This window comes from Dipodomys ordii, unplaced genomic scaffold, assembly GCF_000151885.1.
Source record: "Dipodomys ordii isolate 6190 unplaced genomic scaffold, Dord_2.0 Scaffold19, whole genome shotgun sequence".
Taxonomy (NCBI): Eukaryota; Metazoa; Chordata; class Mammalia; order Rodentia; family Heteromyidae; genus Dipodomys; species Dipodomys ordii.
Genome location: NW_012267235.1, coordinates 6,216,045 through 6,237,902, shown reverse-complemented (window position 1 = coordinate 6,237,902; position 21,858 = coordinate 6,216,045). Strand labels below are relative to the sequence as shown.

Sequence of the window (21,858 nt, the reverse complement as noted above, 5' to 3'; positions counted from 1 at the left end):
CTGGACCCTGCTCAAAGCACCCACACTACCTTCTAGTTGCCAATAGTCTACTTCAGAAGTAAGTCCAAAGTGTCCTCCCTCTCTCTCTCTCTCTGTTCATCCTTAGGGAACCTTGGAGGACCAAATAATTCAGGCCAACCCTCTATTGGAGGCCTTTGGAAATGCCAAGACTGTGAGGAATGACAACTCCTCCAGATTTGTAAGACCCAGAACAATTTCAGTTATTGTTTCCCCTGCAACCACACCAACCTCTAAATGTTAGCTTTAGAAAAAATTCCACAGAAATTCAAGTATGGTGGATCTCGTTCTACCCTCAAGAAATTCAGATCAGGGGCTGGGAAGGTGGCTCAGTGGTTGAGCGCTTGCCTTGCATGCCTGAGGCCCTGGGTTCGATTCCTCAACACCACATAAGCAAAAAGAAAAAAGCCGGAAGTGGCACTGTGGCTCAAGTGGTAGAGCGCTAGCCTTGAGCTAAAGAGCTGAGGGACAGCGCCCAGGCCCAGAGTTCAGGCCCCACGACCAGACCCAAAATAAATAAATAAATAAATAAATTCAGATCAATCTGTTAAAATAGAATATCTTAGTACACCTTGAAGAAAGTGTTGCCTTATTAATTACAGGAATAATACATGTGTATAGGAATATGTATGTGTAGCTCTTCTGAGCTGTAGGAAAAAGACCAGGTCCTCTGGATAAAATTACCTGAGCATTAGGTAACCCAGCCTTTGAGGACTCTGAGTACCAGGCAAATAGAAAGCAAGAAAGTGTTCCTGCTTCTGGCTTCACATCTCCCAGGATGTGCTCCTCACCTCTCAGTGGTAGCACTTATTAGAGGCCAGCAACGAATCATATAAATCAAATGTCTGTGGTGTTTTCCCACCTGCACTGGATAGGGGAAGTTCATCCGGATTCACTTTGGAGCCACAGGGAAGCTGGCATCAGCAGACATTGAAACCTGTGAGTCAAAATGCTCTACAAATAATCTTGGCAGTTAGTCAAAGGCATCTCTCAGCAATCTGAAATGACATGATGTGTTGTTACCTTAGATCTGCTGGAGAAATCCAGAGTGACATTTCAGCTATCCAGTGAGAGAAGCTATCACATTTTTTACCAAATCATGTCAAACAAGAAACCAGAACTAATTGGTAAGTTCCCAGGATGTGTTTGTTTAGCTTCCAAACAAGCAACCTTGGAACAATGACCCAAGTAAGTTACATATGGATGTTAAAGGGATTGTCTCCTTCAGATCTGCTTCTGATTTCAACCAACCCCTTTGACTTCCCCTTCGTGAGCCAAGGAGAGGTCACTGTGGCCAGCATTGATGACAGCGAGGAACTGCTAGCAACAGACGTAAGTATATTTATTTGTTTGTCGAGAATTAAGATGTTTATTAAGCAAAAGGCATCTTTGAAAACTCAAGGGATAATAGGAATACAGAGCAAATGAGGGAGAGGGTGACAGTGTTCAAAAAGAAATGTACTCAATCCTGACTTATGTAACTGTAACCCCTCTGTATATCACCTTTACAATATTTTTTTAATCAAAGGACACTAAATGATTAGACTCGAGATCTCAGAGAGACCAAGAACTCAGAGAATAGCTATAGACTACTCCCAGGAACCTTTCAGCTGTATTCCAGGTCATTTTAGTTCTAATAAAATAGTCAGTTTACGATATTTGTAATATAACATTTGTTGGAAGTTTTCAAGTTCCAAAACCATCTACAACTCAAAAAAAGTTAGAAAAATACAAAAAAGTACAAAGTAAGAAAAGAAAATCTCACTCTGAAATGGCCACTACATTTTTCCTCCTCTCTGTTATCTCAATCCCTCAGTCCCTTTCCTCTTCAGTACTGTGGTTTGTATCTTTGGGGAGCATCTGCAAGGTTAATAATCATAACCGTAATAACTAAATGTGGTTGGCACTGATATGGCACTGGGACAAGTGGCTCTATCTGCCTTATATCATTTAAGTCTTAAAAAATACTTTTGGCTAGTAGCATGGCTCACATGGTAGAGCACTTGCCTAGCAAGCACAAAGCCCTGAATTCAACCCTAGTACTGCCAAAAATCACTTTTGACATAGGTAGGACTATTACCCCATTTCAACAATGTGAAAACTGGGTCTTAGAAGAAGATACATAATTTTCCTGAAGACACAACATCCGTAGAAGACTAAGTGTTCACATGCAATATGCGAACCTAGAACTAGAGTTCATTCCCTCCTCTGCTTGCTCCACCTTCACAGAAGTTCAAGAGCTATGGAAAGAGGTCTTACCCTTTATCCTAGGGACACTGCCCAAGTGCTTACCTTCTTAACCTTTATTTTGTGTCATTTCCAGGTGGTGTTATTTGTTTTAGGAAAATAGAAAATTTTCATGACTAAAGAAAGAAAACTACAGTCTAGCTGTTATATAGTTTTAACAAGGCTTCCTCAGTCATTACTAACTTATCAGAACCATAAAAGGTCAGCCTCCAGGCCCAGAGAAGGGACCTCTGAAGTACAGTCACAGATTTCATGGCATCTGTAGGGAATTTGTTCTGGGATATCCTTTAGATACCAAAAATCACAGATGCTCAAGTATTTCACATACACTGACACTGTATTTTCATATAATTACACATTCTTCTGTAGACTGCAAATCATCTCTAAAACAATACCTAATACAATGGAAATACTATGTCAATAGCTGTGAGACAACATTGTTTTGACAATAATGACAGGATAAAAGCCTGCATAAGTTTAGCACAAATGCATTTTTTTACTCCTTTCTTTTAATTTATAGATGGTTGAACCCACAGATGAAGGATCTAGAGATACTGAACACCAACTATAATTCTAAAAGTCACCAAGGTTTCTCACATGCACCCCATAGCTCTCTTACTGCCAGGGGCTCCATTCCCCTCCCACTCCTGGTATTTCTCCTTAATGTTCTGAGTTTATGACCTAGGAGGAAAAAACTTCTTGGGATTATATTTTCCATGAGGATCCTTAAGTAGTAATGCTTTCTTTGGTTCTTTTCACTTACTGAAAGATGATAAGATAGATAGATAGATAGATAGATAGATAGATAGATAGATAGATAGATAGACAGACAGACAGACATTCCTCAAATAAGATATAGATTAAAAGGATGGCCATCATGGCCCTATAATCTCTTCTTTTCTGTTAGCTTCTGATATGGTCACTTTTTCATGTCATCCCAAGAGTGTCTCACTCTTTGATATTATCCTATTGACTTACTTGGTCTACTGGTCCACCAGACATGTTTCAGCCCCTCTGGTAGACATTGGGTAGGCTCATGCTGCAACCCCTATTACATATTCTGTGTGTGTGTGTGTGTGTGTGTGTGTGTGTGTGTGTGTGTGTGTGTGTGTGTGTGTGTGTGTGTGTGTGTACCCCAGAGTAGGATTTTTCCAGTTGAAAGCTTTCTGATAGAAGATGGGTAAAGAGGCTATGACACTAAGCCAATAACTATTATAGGCTCTAACTAAGCAGTGATCCAGCCTAGCTCTCACCATTGCTTTATCTTAACTTTGAACTCTTGAAAAATCTATGTAACAGCAAGTTTTTCATGTAAATCTGATAGCATAGAACCAGTGCATTACCAGGAAAATTTGGAGCTCCTGAAAAAAGGAGGGATCTGCAAAGTCTACCCCTTTCTCATGTGGAGAATGAAAGTATTACTTTTTGATGGTTTCCACTTCCAGACCTAACATTCTTTAATCAATTTGCTTGTTTCTGAACAACATGGGAATTTCTAGATTACAATGACCAACACTCAGCTTTCAAACACTATTTCTCCATCACTCTTTATACATATTTATTCTCTCAAGATCACACTGGTGGGGCTGGGAAGGTGGCTCAGTGGTAGAGAGCTTGCCTTGCATGCTTGAGGCCCTGGGTTCGATTCCTCAGCACCACATAAGCAAAAAGAAAAAAGCCGGAAGTGGCACTGTGGCTCAAGTGGTAGAGCGCTAGCCTTGAGCTAAAGAGCTGAGGGACAGCGCCCAGGCCCAGAGTTCAGGCCCCACGACCAGACCCCCCCTCCCAAAAAAAAGATCACACTGGCTCTGAAAAGCCTTACTCAGAAAACAATTTATATATAGGAAAAGGATTGTGCTGATTTCTTACCTGATGGAATAAAACAGGAAGTCACACGTTCTTCCCATAATGTTTGGCCACCAAAGCAAGCATGTTTTTTAAATGATTTTTGATCTTTAATTTACTGCCACCCACTTACTTAGGTAAACATTGTGTCATGTACTATATCAAAATGAGGTAAGAACTCTGCTAAGAGAAAGCTGCATACAGGCCCCTGACTCCTACGGAAACAACTGTCCTTGTTTTTCTCCCAGAATGCCATTGACATCTTGGGTTTCAGTTCAGAAGAGAAAGTTGGGATCTACAAGCTGACAGGCGCAGTGATGCATTATGGGAACATGAAGTTCAAGCAGAAGCAGCGAGAAGAGCAGGCAGAGCCAGACGGCACTGAAGGTAATCACCTCCAAGAAGAGGGCTGGTCTGACTCTCCACCAGTGTTCATGTATAGTGTAGTCCACATGAGCTAAGTGACATTCAGCTTAAGACCTACTCTTCTAAAGTGGCATAAACTGCCTTTGAGTTGTCTGAGTCTCACTGAATGTGAACTAGGTAAATCAATTCACTTGGTCAAGGACTCTACCCTGCTGAATCTCCATTCACTCTCACATCAAAGTTTGCCCCCTCTTTAAGGCAAACTCTAGCAGATGAACTCCTGTCTTGCACATCATCACTCATTGAAAAATACTGTCCTCATCATTTAAACCCAAAGACTGGTAAAGTAGGAGTCAGATTTTCTTCCTTCTTTCACTCCTACCCTGACATCTGTGAACTTGAATCTCATTCAAGAACTGGGAAAAAATACAACTCTTCTTCTCTCATCTGGCTGGTACTATGATCACCCCTCTCTGCCTTATTCCCAAGTAATCTGGTAATAGATCTGCAGGAGGGAGGAAGAATTAAGCAGTGTTACTCATTGGATTTATCATCTTTTATAAAACACCCTACAAATTCCTTGAGTAAACAGCTGACAACATGGGTCTCTAATACCTCTCTACCTTTTGATTATATCCCCACAATGTGTTTTAAATTCTCAGGTAATTAGAAAGAACTGTAGCCATGGGTTACAAGTTGGGAAAATCTACATTCATTTTTTCTTGTACCATAGGTCTCATGATTTGGTTAGCCATACCTGAGATCATCTTCCTCTTCAAATACCAAAAGCTTTTCATGCTAACATCCCATATATAAAAAGGTGGAGATGCCAAGTTTAGTGGCATACTTTTACAAACCTAGCAACTCAGAACGCTAAGGCAGAAGGGATCATGAGTTCTAGGCTACACAGCAAGCCCTTGTCTCAAATAATTAAATAAAATAAAATGGAGTCAAATTCGCATATAATCTATACACATCCTCTAATATAATATTAAGTTGTCTCTAGGTCTCTTATAATACCTAATGCGATGTAAATGCCATATAAATAATCGCTGTACTGTATTATTTAGACACTAACAACAAGAAAAAGAAGTCTGTATGCATTTAGTATAGATCCAATATTTTTCCATTCATAATTCATAGAATCTACAGATTCTGTGAGAGGAAGCAATGGATAACCAGGGTTAACTGTACTCCATAAGCTATATGAAATCGCCAGCGTTCCTCTGCTTTTGACACCTCCAAACAATTGAAAGCAAGATATAGGCTTTATATTTTCTTTCAGTGATTAGCATAGAACTTGGCATAAATTTGCATACATTTGCCTGATATAGGTTGTTAACTGTCCAATTGTGCCTCCTTTACTTATTTACCTTTGTAGGCATTATTAGATTTTAATATCATTACATAATTAATATCCTTTATGAAGCTGAAAAAGCAGTAAGTCAAGAGCAATCAAAAAGCTTGTCATGGGGGCTGGGAAGGTGGCTCAGTGGTAGAGCGCTTGCCTTGCATGCATGAGGCCCTGGATTTGATTCCTCAGCACCACATAAGCAGAAAAAGCTGAAAGTGGCGCTATGGCTCAAATGGTAGAGCGCTAGCCTTGAGCTGAAGAGCTGAGGCATAGCACTCAGGCCCAGAGTTCAGGCCCCACAACCAAAAAAAAAAAAGCTTGTCATGGGTAAAATTCACCTCTAGAAAGGGGAAGTGGAAGTTTTTTGAGATCCACAGGCCTGGAGAAGTTCAACGGGTGGGTAGTTTGCAGGAAAAGTCTAGGCCTGGTGCTTATCCCATCATCTCGCCTCTTTCTCCAGTGGCTGACAAGGCGGGATACCTGATGGGACTGAATTCTGCAGAAATGCTGAAAGGCTTGTGCTGCCCAAGGGTGAAGGTTGGAAATGAATACGTCACAAAAGGACAAAATGTCCAGCAGGTAATAGAGATGCTCTGAATCCAGTGGGGTAAGGTTTTGGTTTTTTTTTTTTTGTCATCTGTTAACCATCTTTTCAATGTTCTTCCTTTTGTAGCACTCAGAAATACATATGAAGCTGTGCCTTGGGATTCATGGGGAGCTTATTCTCCGGGGAAGCCAAAATATGCAAATTAAATAGTGCCCCCTAGATGCCATGAGGGCCTAGGACCAGCTTTGCTGGAGCATTATGGGCTATCCTCTATTTCCTGTTGGACCTTAGCTAGATAAGCTTTCTTTACTTTTCCTGCACACAACCCCCTCAGACATTTCAAGTATATTTTTTGTATTTTTATTCTCCTCCTGCAATTCCAGTGTCTTGAATCTAGTTCCAGATTCTCAGGAGAGACACTTAATTACCCAATGTGGGTCAATGGTCCTCCAATTTTGATGAAGTGTACCCAGGGCTATGGAGACCCATAGTATCATCATGGTTCTTAGGAAACTGTCTTCAGCAGTGGATTCGTTCTCACAGAAAGGAAAGGTCACAAGTTAGGAAAATTGTCACAAGAAATGTTTACTATATAATGCTTCACCGTGTGAAACTGACAGCATCAACAGTTAATCATCTATAAGACATCAATTCTGTGTGTTTCCATTGCATGTGCAATGCTTTGAGTATTAAATGGTTGCTCCCTCTTCAAGGTGACCAACTCAGTGGGTGCCCTGGCCAAGGCCGTCTACGAGAAGATGTTCCTGTGGATGGTCACCCGCATCAACCAGCAGCTGGACACCAAGCAACCCAGGCAGTACTTCATTGGGGTCTTGGACATCGCTGGCTTTGAGATCTTTGATGTGAGTTAGTTGAAGCAAGTGGTGGGCGTACTTTGTGTTTGCCTTGGCTAGATTTCCAGGGAACTTTTTTCCCAAACTTTCTCAAATGGCTTGGTATTTAAAACAACCCAGTTCAACAGTCTGGAGCAGCTGTGTATCAATTTCACCAACGAGAAACTGCAACAGTTTTTCAACCACCACATGTTCGTGCTGGAGCAGGAGGAGTACAAGAAGGAAGGCATTGACTGGGAGTTCATTGACTTTGGGATGGACCTGGCTGCCTGCATCGAGCTCATCGAGAAGGTAGGAAATTTCAGGTGTTCCTGGGTTGGAACCCTCACCTTTTTCCTCTCCTCTGCTAGTCCATTGCTGTCCCTAATCTCCTTCCCCAAGGCTGTGAGCCTTCAGAGCACTGAATCTCCTCATACAGAAGGGAAGCGTGTGGAAAGCACCCAGATGTCTGTTCTTGCAGCTAAAGAGATCCATGGAAGGTCAAATTCTAAGGCTCAGCTATCCTTAATATGTGAGCAAGCTGGGCACTGGTATTCATGCCTGTAATCCTAACTACTCAAAAAGCTGAGATCTGAGGATTGCAGTTCAAAGCCAGCCCAGGCAGGAATGTCCGAGAGACTTTTCTCTCCAATTAACCAGCAAAAATCTGAAAGTGGAGCTGTGGCTAAAATAGTTGTGTGCTAGCCTTAAGCAGAAAAGCTTAACTCAGCACTCTGAGTTCAAGCCCTCGTCTCTCTCTCTCTCACACACACACACACACACACACAGAGAATGTGAGTGAAAACTCAGCAAGAACCATGACATTTCTTATCTATTTAACTTTCCCAGTCCCAAGGAGGAGGGACTAGAAATAGTGGGGTTCTTGGTAGGACATTATCATGAAAACAAGTGATAGCATTAACATTTTAGGCACTAATCAATGTCTTCCCAAACTAGCAATAGAAAGTCCTGATGTTGTTTAACCTATGACTCAAATGAATTCATAGTTCTCTATGTAACTTCATGTTTGAAATATAGCTACAAGTGCTACATGTATATGTGTATAGTGTGTATAAACTCCACCCATGTTCTTTTATCCAACAAGTATTAAGCACATTCCCTTTATCCACCACTGTATAGGTGTTGCACCAAACACACTAGGAGCCTTGCCTTCACCATGCTCACATTCTCGTGCTCTTAGCACTATGGTGATGTCACCATAGAAAGTGTCATTGGCTTCTCCGCCAGGGAGCCATTGTAATGCACTGTGATTTGTTAACATCCAGCCTCTGTTGCCTGCCTTCCAGCCAATGGGCATCTTCTCCATCCTGGAAGAGGAGTGCATGTTTCCCAAAGCAACAGACACCTCCTTCAAGAACAAGCTGTACGACCAACACCTGGGCAAGTCCAACAACTTCCAGAAGCCCAAGCCTGCCAAAGGCAAGGCTGAGGCCCACTTCTCGCTGGTGCACTATGCGGGCACTGTAGACTACAACATTGCCGGCTGGCTGGACAAGAACAAGGACCCCCTGAATGAGACGGTGGTGGGGCTCTACCAGAAGTCTTCACTGAAGCTGCTTTCCTTCCTTTTCTCCAACTATGCTGGTGCAGAAACAGGTGAAATTCCATTCTTTCCTTTCCACTGTGGACAGTTCGATATAAGTACCCATATCCTAAAGCTACTCACTGAGCCAGGAATCAAACATGAGCTTCAGATTAAGCTGGATTTATTAGTCTGCCTTCCCTCTCCATTTTCCTTCCTTCTACTCTCATTTCTCCTCTTCCTTAAAAATTCTGTGGAGTAAATGACTCTCACTGGACAAAGAAGACAATGCCATATTGTTAGGGTTTTTTCCCAAAAGTTAAGATATAATTCATATACAATAAAAGTGATATTTTAAAATATTCAGTGATGTTTGTCAGGCACTAGTGGCTCATAATCGTAATCCTAGCTCCACAGGAGGATGAGATCTAGAATTTTTATTCAAATCCAAACCAAGAAGTAAAGTTTGTGAGACTCTTATTTCCAGTTAACCAGCAAATAACCGGGAGTGGAGTTGTGATTCGAATGGTAGAGCATTAGCCTGGAGCACAAAAAGCCAAGCAAGAGCACAAGGTCCTGAGTTCAAGCCCCAGGACTAGTATTCAAAAAATAAAAAGAAATTCAATGATGTTTCCTATATTCACAATAATAGGCAGTCAGCACCTTTATCTACATAAAGAACTTCTGTAATATCCCTGTAATCAATGAGTAGTCTCTCCCCAGTCTTTGACAACTGCTACTCTACTGCTACTCTACTCTCTGGCTCTTCTTAATTTCCCTAATCTAGAAATTCCATGAAAATTGAATGAAGTATTATGTGGGCCTCTGTGTTTGGATCTTTTCACTCACAATGATGGTTTCAAGGTCTGTCCACATTGTAACATGTCTCAGTGCTTCATTCTATAGGCAAATAATATTGGATTGTATGACCAGACCAATATGGTCTCCTCGTTTAGCAGTTGACAGACACTCAGATTGTCTCTGCTTTCTGGCTAATGTGGACAGGCCTTTGTGTCCATGTGTCCATGTGGGTCTTGGTTGTCTATTCTCTTGGCATGCACCTAGGAATGGAACTGCTGTGTCAAGTGATAACTATGGTTAACTTTTGAGGAATAAAACTCTCTTTCCAAAGTAGTTGCGTGGCTAATGTCACTTTTTAAGTTTATTAGCATATGTAAACTTTAGATGATCACCAAAAAGGAGATTAGAATGGTAGAGGTTCTGGTTTCTGTGGGCTGTTCATTTGGTGTGAGGTGGCATCTCACTATGTAGGTCAAGGTGGCCTGGAATTTCACGACAGAGCCCACACTCTCTTTAAACTCTCTCTCCCTGCCTCAGCAGATGTGTACCACCATGAGGTGCGTTGTGTAATGCAGTAACCTAACAGTCAGGAGGCTGGGTCAGGAGTATTGAGAGTTCAAGGCCAGCCTTGGCTACATGGTGAGGCCCGGCCTAATAATAATAATAAAAACCAGAACCAAACAAAAATAATAGAAAAGAAATAAAGTCCTGAAAAAAATCTATAGGCATTAAGAAGGATGCTTCAGTCTTGCCAGTTAATCAGTTCACTTTCCTATCTGTCTCCTAAAGGAAAGTTCTGTCCTCATCTAAATGCATGAGTTAGATTCCCAGCCAAATTCCACCTGACACTCCATTAACACAGTGGTAAAGTCAAATGTTCCCCGATGAGAGTATTTTAGAAGCATGTCACAAACAACCAGACAAACAGTACTTCTGGTCCTAAAGTCTAAAGGCAATAAAAACTCGCCTTTCTTGGGGCATGGAAGAGGTGGTTCTGAACCCTTACCATGGGTGCTCTGAGCAGCATTTGACCTTCAGGCACTTCTGTGTCCATTTCCAGGTGACTCCGGAGGAAGCAAGAAGGGCGGGAAGAAGAAGGGTTCCTCTTTCCAGACCGTGTCTGCTGTGTTCAGGGTTTGTGACTTGTCAGTTTCTACTTTTCAGTTGTTTGTTTGCCCTTGTGACATGGCATATTCTTAGACAAGGGTGTTTTGATTTGATTTGTGTCTCAGGAAAATTTAAACAAATTGATGACCAACCTAAGGAGCACACACCCTCACTTTGTACGATGCCTGATTCCCAATGAGACCAAAACTCCTGGTGAGTAGCAAGCCAATCTTGCCATTATTTTGGACAGAAAAGGATACCCTGAAATGTATGTGAAATTCTATGGGTGTACGGAAAGGAATAAGATCTCTATCATTTCTCAAACTAATCTACTAAATCTAGTTGCTCGATTCAGCAAATACAAATACCAGATGCATGTTAAATTACATCTTTAGGTAAAACAGAAAAAAACTTGCTCAGTAAGTATATCAATCAGGCAATGTTTGAAATATGTTCACTAAAACATATTTGTATTGTTTATTCTGAAATCACAATGCAATTGAATGTGTTATATTCTCTCTGACCCACTATGAGAATGATCTCATAGCCAAGATACAGAGAGTATATGTGTACATACAGAGACATGTTCAGTCTATAACTTTCCAGAGTGTCTTGAAGGCAGGAGGATCCAGATGACCTCGAAGGTTCTCTCTACAACATTCTGTGGGTTTCTAGTCCATTTTCTCCTTAGCCTTAACCAGATTTTCTTCAGGGACTTTCTATCCACTAGAACTCTGGCAAATGATGGAACTGGTATACATCTACCCTATTCTATATGGTAGCCACTGTTTGTATGAGATGTACCCAGGGAAACAAAGAAATTGAATTTGTACTGTTGATGAATTCAAATGTAAGCAGCCTCCTGTGGGTCCAAGTTGCTGTATTGGACAGTGCAAGCCAAAGCTTTGAACGTTGTATGGTTATATGATGAGCTTCCCTCACATCAACCAGGGAAGCTCATGAGCATTCTCAAAGTTTTCACAAGGTTAAGACAAAAGCCAGCCTTACTTGCCCCTCTCCTCAGAAACACAGGGATCCCCAAAGAAGAAGACATCATATCACCACAGTACCTCCCCTTATTCCCTTACACAGAAGAGTCTCAGACCCAGACCCAGCTTCCCATAACCCTCTGCTTTCCAGAATAGGATGCTTTCCACAAAAGGCACTAAAGTATCCCTATCCTTAAGAAGAAACAGGAAGCCATCTCAGGTTATCTAACGGGATAATGCCTACTGCCTATTCCGTCTGCCCTCTCTTGTAGCCTTGCTAGAACCCAGGGCCACCAGTAGGGTAAAGATCCAAATGCTGGCTTTCATTCATTCTTATAGTTAAATGCGATTCAGCCTCCCTAAGGAGGTTAGGATTCTTTCCTCTGTGGGATTTCATCTGGTACTAACTCTTTCCATTCAAATCCGGGGGTTTTGATGCATCAAGTCATCAATGATAAAAAATAAAAAAGTTGGGTAAGCCAGAGACATGGACTCCTGGCATCTCTCCCCAGGTGTAATGGACCACTATTTGGTCATGCACCAGCTGCGCTGTAACGGGGTTCTCGAGGGCATCCGGATCTGCAGGAAGGGGTTCCCCAGTCGGATCCTCTACGCAGACTTCAAGCAACGGTGAGCCCCCTTCTCTTAAACATCTTTCTCCTGTTGAGGACAGCCAAGGCTCACCTGGCCTGGGTGGTTGGTGGGCTCACCTATCTCCCAGGGTTTCTGTAGACTTCTTCATTTGCTGGAAGGATGACCCCATGTCCAAAGTAAGTGCTAAGCCAGCCCAGTGTGGTTCCAAGGCCAGTGGCCAAGCCCTGTAGCCCAGCTATGAAGATGTGTCAGTTCTGATTTGATGGATGTGTAGGAATGGATAATTCTGGTACCAAACCATACCACTCACCCCCAAGCTGAGAGGCTAAAAAGAATGTCTCAGACAGTGTCCTATGTCCCCCATGGGAGCCAAGTTGAGATCTGCTGTCTTGGACTACCTCTCTTCTAAGATACCATCTTGTGAGGAGTCCTTGCGGCCTTGACCTGGGTAGAAGGAGAGAGTGCCCTCTAGAGGCATAAATCACAGCTGACTTCAGGGCTCTTCCAAGTCAGATTAGAGCCATTTCCTCTAATAGCAAAAGCCCAACCATGTATGTATACACTGGCTGGACTTTCTTCCTTCTCGCATCTCTCCTCTCTAGGCCTCCTTGCCTAGCTAGAACCCATCCTTGGATTGCATCCAGACCAGCTGTACTGTGCAGAATTCTGCTTCCTCCTAAGGCTAGTGCAGGAGAAGTTTCTAGAAGGTGCTGATATCAGGACATTCTGGGAGGTTGAATCCACTTAAAAAAGGTACCCCTTCTCCTCAGGTACCGGATCCTCAATGCCAGTGCCATCCCAGAAGGGCAGTTCATCGACAGCAAGAACGCTTCCGAGAAGCTGCTGAACTCCATCGACGTGGACCGAGAGCAGTTCCGCTTTGGCCACACCAAGGTGAGAAGGCTTGTCAGAGGAAGATGAGGGGCTCCTTCCTCCTCCATCAACCTGACCATCCCTCATCTGGAAGCTCAGATAAAGGGAGCTCTACAGCTGGGTGGAGAGGGATCTGGCTCTTTAAGTGGCTGAGAAGAAAGCAATGGGCAATTCGAGTGTTCCAGAAGAGACATCCATAGAGAGAGGATTCTTTAGAGAAGAGAACAAAGTTTTGTTTTGGTTTTTTAAAAAGGGACTCTAGGAACAGTACAGGAAGAATAATCATAACCACCCAAACCAACCAGTTCCTGAGTGCATGTGAATGCCCTTGTCAAAAATAGCCTTCCAGATATAATTAATCATCTTCTCACTGGTGACATAGGGATGATGGTAGTAAGGACGGACCCTACCTAACTGAGTTCCTGGGCGAGGCAGGTCCATAAATCAGGTAAGGACCAGTGAGTGCCAAAAGCCATGTTCCAATCCTGGCCAGACTCCCAAGAGTGAGGCAAACTAGGATTTCCAGTCTAGAGTCCAGGCAGGACTGTTTCCTTGGATGTCATGGGTGGGGAGAGGGGAGATGTTCTGCTGCTCAGAACAGCATAGACAATGGGATTCAGGGTGGGACAGAGATAAAAGGAGGCATCTGTGACTTTCTCCTAACCTGGCGTAATTGCTCTGTGGTTATCATCGGGATTTGTCTTTGCCTTCTATGTGAGTCTGTAGGAACTCAACCACATGGGTAGATGGGTCTAGAGCCTGCTTTACCACAGGCTGCCTTGCGGTCCAAGATGTGCAAGTGCAAAGAGAAGATCAGCTGGGAAGTGGATTCTGGGAGCTTGGTTGCTGCTGGTCCAATTCAGTGCTTGGAGACTTGACCTAGGATTGGGTAGAAAGAGGCTCCCGTGAGAGCCGATGGAGCACCTACTGGGGACCAAGCAGGACCCATTTCTCCTTTCACGCAGGTGTTCTTCAAAGCTGGGCTCCTGGGACTTTTGGAGGAGATGAGGGACGAGAAGCTGGTGACCCTGATGACACGCACACAGGCCTTGTGCAGGGGTTACCTGATGCGGGTGGAGTTCAAGAAGATGATGGAGAGAAGGTGATACAGAATCTCCCCCCACTCCCCCCCACCCTCTTTACTGAGCTGCCCGTGGTCACTTCCTGCTTCTAGTCTGGGGATCCTATCATTCATTCTTCATCCATTTATTCCTCTAATGTTTATTGAGCCGAAGTCCTGTGCTGGATAATCTGCTTGAAATTAGGGACACAGAAATAAGCCCTACCTTAAAGTGGCTCACAAAGCTCTCTTCACATTTGCATACATGGCAAATTTTAATAACTGCAATGATAAGGTTGCAGTCAAAGGCACAAAGGCCTGGGGCAAACAAATCCTCAACCCAGATGGTTGAGTGGTGGGATGGAGGGGTCAGCAGCCAAGAATAGCTTCCTGAAAGAAACTTTGCATGATCTGTAACAAGCTGATCTGAAGGTGAGGGTGATAATAAGATCACAGTTACTTGTGGTATGGGGTAAAATGTGGGCATTGGAAGACTCTGTGCATCATCTTGAGGAACCCAGACTGTCTCTGGTGAATGGGGAGCCCTGGGGAGCATGTAAGAGACCAGTAATGGCATAAGGTCACTCTGGCAGCTTGGGGGAAAGTTAACTTGAGGGGTGAGGAGGAAGAAGATTTCTAACAGAAATGCAAATGAGAGGTGACAAGAACCTAAATTAGAACGTGCATGAGACAGAACAGAGTAGCATAGAGGAATCTCAAAGACTCTGTGTGTATGTGTGCGTGCATGTATGTATGTGTGTAGGTGTGTGTGTGCACATGCACACCCATACTGGAACTTGAACTCATGGCCTTAGCTTTTTCACTCAAGGCTAGTGCTCTGCCACTTGAGTCTCAGCTCCCCTTATGGCCTTGTGCTGGTTATTTGGAGATTAGAGTCTCAGGGATTCTTCCATCCAACTGGCCATGAACCATAATCCTCATATCTCAGGTTCCTGAGCATCTGGGATTACAGGCATAAACCACCAGTTCTTGGTGGAGAAGGAATAGCAACATTGACAACTAGTTATGTGTGGGGATTTCTAAGAAAGCAGAACTGGGGTCCCCCATTGAGGGTTAGGAATACCTCCAACCTTTAGCTTCACGAAGCCAATGGTGTTTGGTGAAACCAACACAAACTTGGTGGGGGAGGAAATCCCCAAGAAGGGGCTAGGTTAGGGAAAATTGAAACTAGGTTTCAGGTATCCCATAAATTTTGTAATGAGTTGTATAAATGTGGAACTCTGTGTAGTATTGGGAAGGGAGCAAGCAGTAACATAGGCTGGAAAGGAAGGTTCCAGCACCTATGGGGGTGGGATTGGGGGGATTAGCTAAACCTTCCGTGGTCTGTTAATCCAAATCTTAACGGGTGCACAGGGAGTCCATCTTCTGCATCCAGTACAACATCCGCTCTTTCATGAACGTCAAGCACTGGCCCTGGATGAACCTGTTCTTCAAGATCAAGCCCTTGCTGAAGAGTGCAGAGGCAGAGAAGGAGATGGCCACCATGAAGGAAGACTTCGAAAAGGCTAAGGAGGATCTGGCCAGATCTGAGGCTCGCCGGAAGGAGCTAGAAGAGAAAATGGTCTCTCTGCTACAGGAAAAGAATGATCTCCAGTTGCAGGTCCAGTCTGTAAGTACCTTTGTTCTGAAGATACAAAACCTAAGACTCTGAAAGGACCAAAAATGAGGAAGAGAGAGGACCCCCCCCACCCCCCACAAAGGTGTGTCTATTCAAGCAACAGTGGTGACACCATGTGGTTATACAGCATATTGCAGTATGACCCTCTTCATAGAAGGAGGGCTGGCTCTGGCTTCCCTGAAACTAAGTGGACCAAAATCAGATCTGCAGAGTAAACTTGTGTGGACTTTCATTTCTCCCTGTCTTCCCTAGCAGAGTTAAACATATTTTACTGTGGATATGAGAAATGTCTGTGTTTTATCCTAATCCATAGCTGTCACAAGTTCACCAAGTCTTTTTAAAAAATAAGTTCTATCAACAAAAATAAATCATTCAAATTAAATAACCCAATCCAAAAACAGAGAAAGTAGTTCTTCCATGTGATGTTCAATACTATAATTATACTCAACAATGTTTCTGAAAATGTTTTTGTGTGTGCTGGTTCTGGGGCTTGAACTGAGCTTTTATGATCAAGATTAGTGTTCTACCACTTGAGCCATAGTGCCACTACTGGCTTTTTGGTGGCTAACTGAAGATAAGAGTCTTATAGACTTCTCTTCCCAGACTGACTTTGAACTAGATCTTCAGATCTGAGCCTCCTGAGTAGTTAGGGTTACAAGTATGAACTACCAGCATCTGGCTTTTGAGTTTTTTTTCTTTTGTGTACAAGGTTAGCACTCTACAACTTGAGCCACAGCTCCACTTTCAACTTTCTTGGTATTTATCGGAGATAAGCATCTCACAGACTTCCTACACAAGTGGGCTTTGAACCATGATCTTCAGACCTCAGTCTCCTGAGTTGCTAGAATTACAGGTGTGAGCCACCAACGCTAGGCAAGAATGTACTTCTTAATTAATAGGAGAAACAAAACTACACCAGCAGGGCACAGCATTCTTCTACCCTCTCATTTCTTGGAGTTAAGGAATTTTTAATTTCCCCATCTACATAAACTTCTTCATATTTACTTACCTTTTTGCTACATGCCCAAAACATTTTCTCCTCACTTCACTCTTTTCCAGACATGGTGGGCAAGGGGACAAATATGAAACCAGATTGCTGGGTGTGTGGTCCTCCGTATAGGAGCTGTGTGCCTACAAGACAAGTCACTTGCCTCTGTGTCTTGGTTTTCTCATCTGTAAAGTGGGCAGAGCAATAGCACTCACTGATGTGGGTGTTGGGGAATCAAAGGATTTAATGCATATTGATCTTTAGCACATGGCTTAGGTTTATAAAAGTTTTACCCAGTCTCATCACAGCAATTTCCCAGCAAGGTATGGCCAGTTCTGAACATATTTTTAACAGGGAAAGATGGTTTGATTTACTGAAAGAAAAGGATTTACTAGTTTTGGTCTTGCCCTAGAGATTCACTATAATTCTTCTGGCACTAATTCATTTACTTGCTCATTTGTTCATCTGTGTGTGTGTGTGTGTGAGTGTGTGAGTGTGTGTGTGTTTGTGTGTGTTTGGTGTCTGTCCTGGGGCTTGAACTCAGGGCCTTGCACTGTCATGGGGCTTTTTCACTCAAGGCTAGTGCTCTAGCACTTGAGCCACACTTCCACTTCTGGCTTTTTGCTGGTTAATTGGAGATAAGAATTTCACAGATTTTCTGCCCAGGCTGGCTTGAAACTGCAATCCTCAGATCTCAGCTACCTGAGTAGTTAGGATGACAGGAGTGAGTGTCCAGCACCAGACTTCTTGTGTGCTTATAATGTCTTGTTTTGAAGGTTGAGGCAGCTTTTTTCTGTTAAAAGTTATATAAGGTAGCCATGTTTTGCAAATACAAGTCAGTTTAGCTTGACACAGAGTGAATGGTTTGTTTGTTAGCTGGTGGTAGAACCAGAAAAATGATATAATCCAATAGGCAAATTCAGCAAAGGTGGAGGCTTAGATGCTGGACTTTTGTCCTTCTTGGGTTAGGTCCAGGCAATAGGCTTTTAGGGGTTTCTTAAGGAGCTGATTGAAATGTACAGCATCCTGGTTCTTGCAGGAAACAGAAAATCTGATGGATGCCGAGGAGCGATGTGAGGGGCTTATCAAGAGCAAGATCCAGCTGGAAGCAAAAGTCAAGGAGCTGAACGAGAGGCTGGAAGAGGAGGAAGAGATCAATTCTGAGCTGGTGGCCAAGAAGAGGAATTTGGAAGACAAGTGTTCCTCTCTCAAAAGAGATATTGATGACCTGGAGCTGACCCTGACCAAAGTGGAGAAGGAGAAGCACGCCACAGAAAACAAGGTGGGCACTTGAGAATCCCACAGGCTATGTACCAAGGAAGATGGGTGCAGGAGCCTCCTCAACCCAGCACCACCTAGAAGTGAGAGGCAGAAAGAAAGCAGAAGGGAAGGAGGGAGGGAGGAAAAGATAAAAAGGAAGAAGGAAAACTTTAGAGGTTACCAATTCCAAAGTAAAGATCTAATAGAGCAAGATAGAAATATTTTGAGCCAGGCGCCAGTAGCTCACACCTGTAATCCTAGCTACTCAGGAGGCTGAGATCTAAAGATCGTGGTTCAAAGCCAGCCCTGGCAGGAAAGTCTGTGAGACTCTTATTTCCAATAAACCACTAGAAAACCAGAAGTGGCGCTGTGGCTCAAGTGGTAGAACACTAGCCTTGAGCTGAAGAACACAGGGACAGCGCCCAAGCCCAGAGTCCAAGCCCCACAACCAACCAAAAAAAAAGAAAAAAGAAAAAAAAGAAATATTATTTTGTTGTTGGAAGTTCCTGGCCTAAATGTTTCAATATAACATTGGTGCTGATGTCCTCCCAGGTAAAGAACCTTTCTGAAGAAATGACAGCCCTTGAGGAAAACATTTCCAAACTGACCAAGGAGAAGAAAGCCCTGCAGGAAGCCCATCAGCAGACCCTAGATGACCTGCAGGTTGAAGAAGACAAAGTCAATGGCCTAATCAAAATCAACGTCAAGCTCGAACAGCAAACAGATGATGTAAGGAGAGCTGAAGAGTTCCGATTCTGGAACCAGAGTCCAGAGTTCAGATCTCAGCCAATCCCCGATCCCAAATGTGGTGATAAGCAGGGTGACTGATTTTTAAAATCTCAGCTTCCACCTGAGAAAAAGGGATGCAAGCAGCTCTACCTGTAGGGGGGGGGGGAGGAGAGGGTTCCAAGGGACACTCAACACCCAGTGGGCAGCAGTTATGCACCCTAAAACAACAGGCACACAACACACCAATACATATTCACCACAGATCAATTGACATTTTCAGTAAAATATAGCATCATCATTATTATAATTAACATATGCCTGCAGGTTATGGGGATTCCCAAATCTCCTACTGTGTTCTAATACAATGAAGATCTGGCTCCAGTTCAGTGGTAGAATGCTTGAGCAGCGTGTACAAGGCTCTGGGTTTGATGTTGGGTGTTGCCAAAACAAAACAATATAATATAATGCAATACAAGAATAATAATAATACTTCATATGTGGCCTTGTGTCTCCATCGTGGTACACTCTCATTCTTGGTGTAAGATCCTTGTTGGAGGTAATCTGATTTTATGCGTTACTGTGGCTAGAATTTTTCTACATCTCTAATCTTCCTGAGGCCAGAGTAGGTATGCTTCGTTCACACACTTTGCTTTCCCTGTGCTCACATGGACACACACTGACATGTGAACAACTCCTTGCCTAAATCTCCCCATGGTTTCTACTGTGAGAAGGGAAGAGTGATGGCAGGGAAGGTAGACCTGTTGGCATTGCCCTTCCCACTGTGTATTCCTGTCTGGGTAAAAGCACTAGTCTATGGGTGTTGACCTTCCACCACCAGAAATGTGACCTGGACAGGCCAACTAGGAATCAGCCAAAAGAGGCACCAGGAGACACCCAAGGGATCTAGACTCCCCACTCTCCAGGGGCTTTGCTAGAAAAGAGAAGAAGGCAAAGAAGGGAAGACTTGCTTCCTTCCAGGGATAACCTCTGACTATGTAGCCCTGAAGCCTTGGGCAGGTGTATGGCTCTAAGGGCTGAAGGGGGTCCAGCTTGCTTTCCCAATGGGTTCCCATGTCTTATTGCCCATGTCTTTCCAGCTGGAGGGAAGCTTGGAGCAGGAGAAAAAACTTCGGGCCGATCTGGAAAGGGTGAAGAGGAAGCTGGAAGGAGACTTGAAAATCTCCCAGGAATCCATAATGGACCTAGAAAATGACAAGCAGCAAGTGGAAGAGAAATTAAAGAAGTGGGTGTTGCGTTTTCTGCCTCTCCCTTTGAGCCCGGAAGCCATCTTGTTTGCACTTCAAAGGGTGATAGTTTGTGTCCTTTGATTTTTGGTGGTTAATCTCTTTTCAGGAAGGAGTTTGAAATCAGTCAATTGCAAACTAAAATCGACGATGAACAAGTTCAGAGTTTGCAGTTGCAGAAGAAGATTAAAGAATTACAGGCAAGTGCCAGCCCTGCCTAGTGAGGGACGTCTGTGTGCCAGTATACTGCTTGCTCTTCTCTGGCTCTCTCTTGTCTGGTTTATGTGTCTACATGTTTGTAGACAAAGTCCCCCTTCATAGCTCAGGCTGGCTTCAAACTCTTGATCTTCCTGACTCATCCTTCCCAAGTCCTTGGATGACACTCATGAACCACCATACCCAACTCTCCCTTTGTTTCTTGAACATTTCTATTCCATCTATTGGAGCTAGAGAGAATGTCCTATCCTTTTCTCTATGCTTTTTGCTTTTTTGGTTGGTTTTGTTGCTTGGCTTGGTTTTTGAGACAGGGTCTCACTGTGCTGCTCTGCCTGGATTTTGAACTCCTGGGCTCCAGAAAATCTTTCTGCCTCACCTACCACAGTAGCTGGCACCATAGACAAGCATCATGCCTGGCTTTTCCCTCTCTTTAAAAAATAATACACTAACTTTATTGGTAACACATAAACATATCTCCTTGAAAAGAGACAAAATACTATCAGTAAGGCTAAATATTGTCAATAAAGGTGACTGACCACTATCCCTAAGCCTAATACCCTTCTAGTCTTCTCAGAAAGAACAATCAATTTCCCCTGTTTATGGATCCTTCCAGAACTTTTGCTATGTATTTACAAGTACATTTAAGACTCAAAGAAAATACAGGTGATAGATGATAGATAGATAGGTAGATATAGATAGATAGATAATTTTGTTCTTGTTTCTTCGTATGTTAGCATAAATATTACCATACTAAACATATCATTGTACACTTTGTTCCTTTAATTTATCAACACATCTGCAGAGCTATGCCAGGGAGTTATGCATCAGAATGAAACTGCTTCATGGATTTCTAGAGCAAGTCCTCCATCCAGTTGACTTGACCATTCCCCCATGATGGACACAGATTATTTCCAACCTAAGAGTTTTCTCACTGATTCAATGTTACTCTTAACCTTGTGCTGCCTGCCCCCCAGCCCTCATCACCTAGTCCCTCCACAAGTGGGCTGCTCTTTGCTTGATGACCTCCCTGATCCATTGACCTTTCAGGCTCGCACAGAAGAGCTGGAAGAAGAAATTGAAGCAGAACACACGCTCCGAGCCAAGATTGAGAAGCAGCGCTCTGACCTGGCCAGGGAACTGGAGGAGATCAGCGATCGGCTAGAAGAAGCCAGTGGAGCCACTTCTGCCCAGATCGAGATGAACAAGAAGCGGGAGGCTGAGTTCCAGAAAATGCGCAGGGACCTGGAGGAGGCCACCCTGCAGCATGAAGCCACAGCCGCCACCCTGAGGAAGAAGCATGCAGACAGTATGGCCGAGCTTGGGGAGCAGATCGACAACCTGCAGAGGGTCAAGCAAAAGCTGGAGAAGGAGAAGAGCGAGCTGAAGATGGAGATCGACGACATGGCCAGCAACATTGAAACAGTCTCCAAGTCCAAGGTACAGACTCACCCCTTTCTGTTGGCCATGGGGAGCCCCTGAGCGTGTGGAACTTGATGCTTCTACACTCATTGCATGGTCTGCACTGAGCCCCTCCTCCCTCCCAAGTCCTCACATTCATCTTATCCATCTTGGGGAGATGCAGTAGCAAAAGACTTTAAGACTGGG

The 21,858-nt window shown here is 43.5% G+C and overlaps 1 protein-coding gene across 1 annotated transcript in view; it reads left to right on the top strand.

The window, feature by feature from the left end:
* Positions 1 to 21,858, top strand: part of Myh13 (myosin, heavy chain 13, skeletal muscle) — a 53,176-nt gene that overhangs the window by 6,404 nt on the left and 24,914 nt on the right. The window contains exons 6-25 of the mRNA XM_013013159.1: positions 107 to 199; positions 894 to 957; positions 1,047 to 1,145; positions 1,247 to 1,350; positions 4,359 to 4,497; positions 6,291 to 6,409; positions 7,091 to 7,240; positions 7,352 to 7,522; positions 8,518 to 8,827; positions 10,615 to 10,688; positions 10,787 to 10,874; positions 12,163 to 12,280; positions 13,015 to 13,138; positions 14,083 to 14,219; positions 15,552 to 15,807; positions 17,844 to 18,086; positions 18,617 to 18,793; positions 19,891 to 20,036; positions 20,147 to 20,237; positions 21,301 to 21,690. Of these exons, the coding sequence (XP_012868613.1) occupies positions 107 to 199; positions 894 to 957; positions 1,047 to 1,145; positions 1,247 to 1,350; positions 4,359 to 4,497; positions 6,291 to 6,409; positions 7,091 to 7,240; positions 7,352 to 7,522; positions 8,518 to 8,827; positions 10,615 to 10,688; positions 10,787 to 10,874; positions 12,163 to 12,280; positions 13,015 to 13,138; positions 14,083 to 14,219; positions 15,552 to 15,807; positions 17,844 to 18,086; positions 18,617 to 18,793; positions 19,891 to 20,036; positions 20,147 to 20,237; positions 21,301 to 21,690 (3,093 nt within the window). The remainder of the gene's footprint in view (positions 1 to 106; positions 200 to 893; positions 958 to 1,046; positions 1,146 to 1,246; positions 1,351 to 4,358; positions 4,498 to 6,290; positions 6,410 to 7,090; positions 7,241 to 7,351; positions 7,523 to 8,517; positions 8,828 to 10,614; positions 10,689 to 10,786; positions 10,875 to 12,162; positions 12,281 to 13,014; positions 13,139 to 14,082; positions 14,220 to 15,551; positions 15,808 to 17,843; positions 18,087 to 18,616; positions 18,794 to 19,890; positions 20,037 to 20,146; positions 20,238 to 21,300; positions 21,691 to 21,858) is intronic.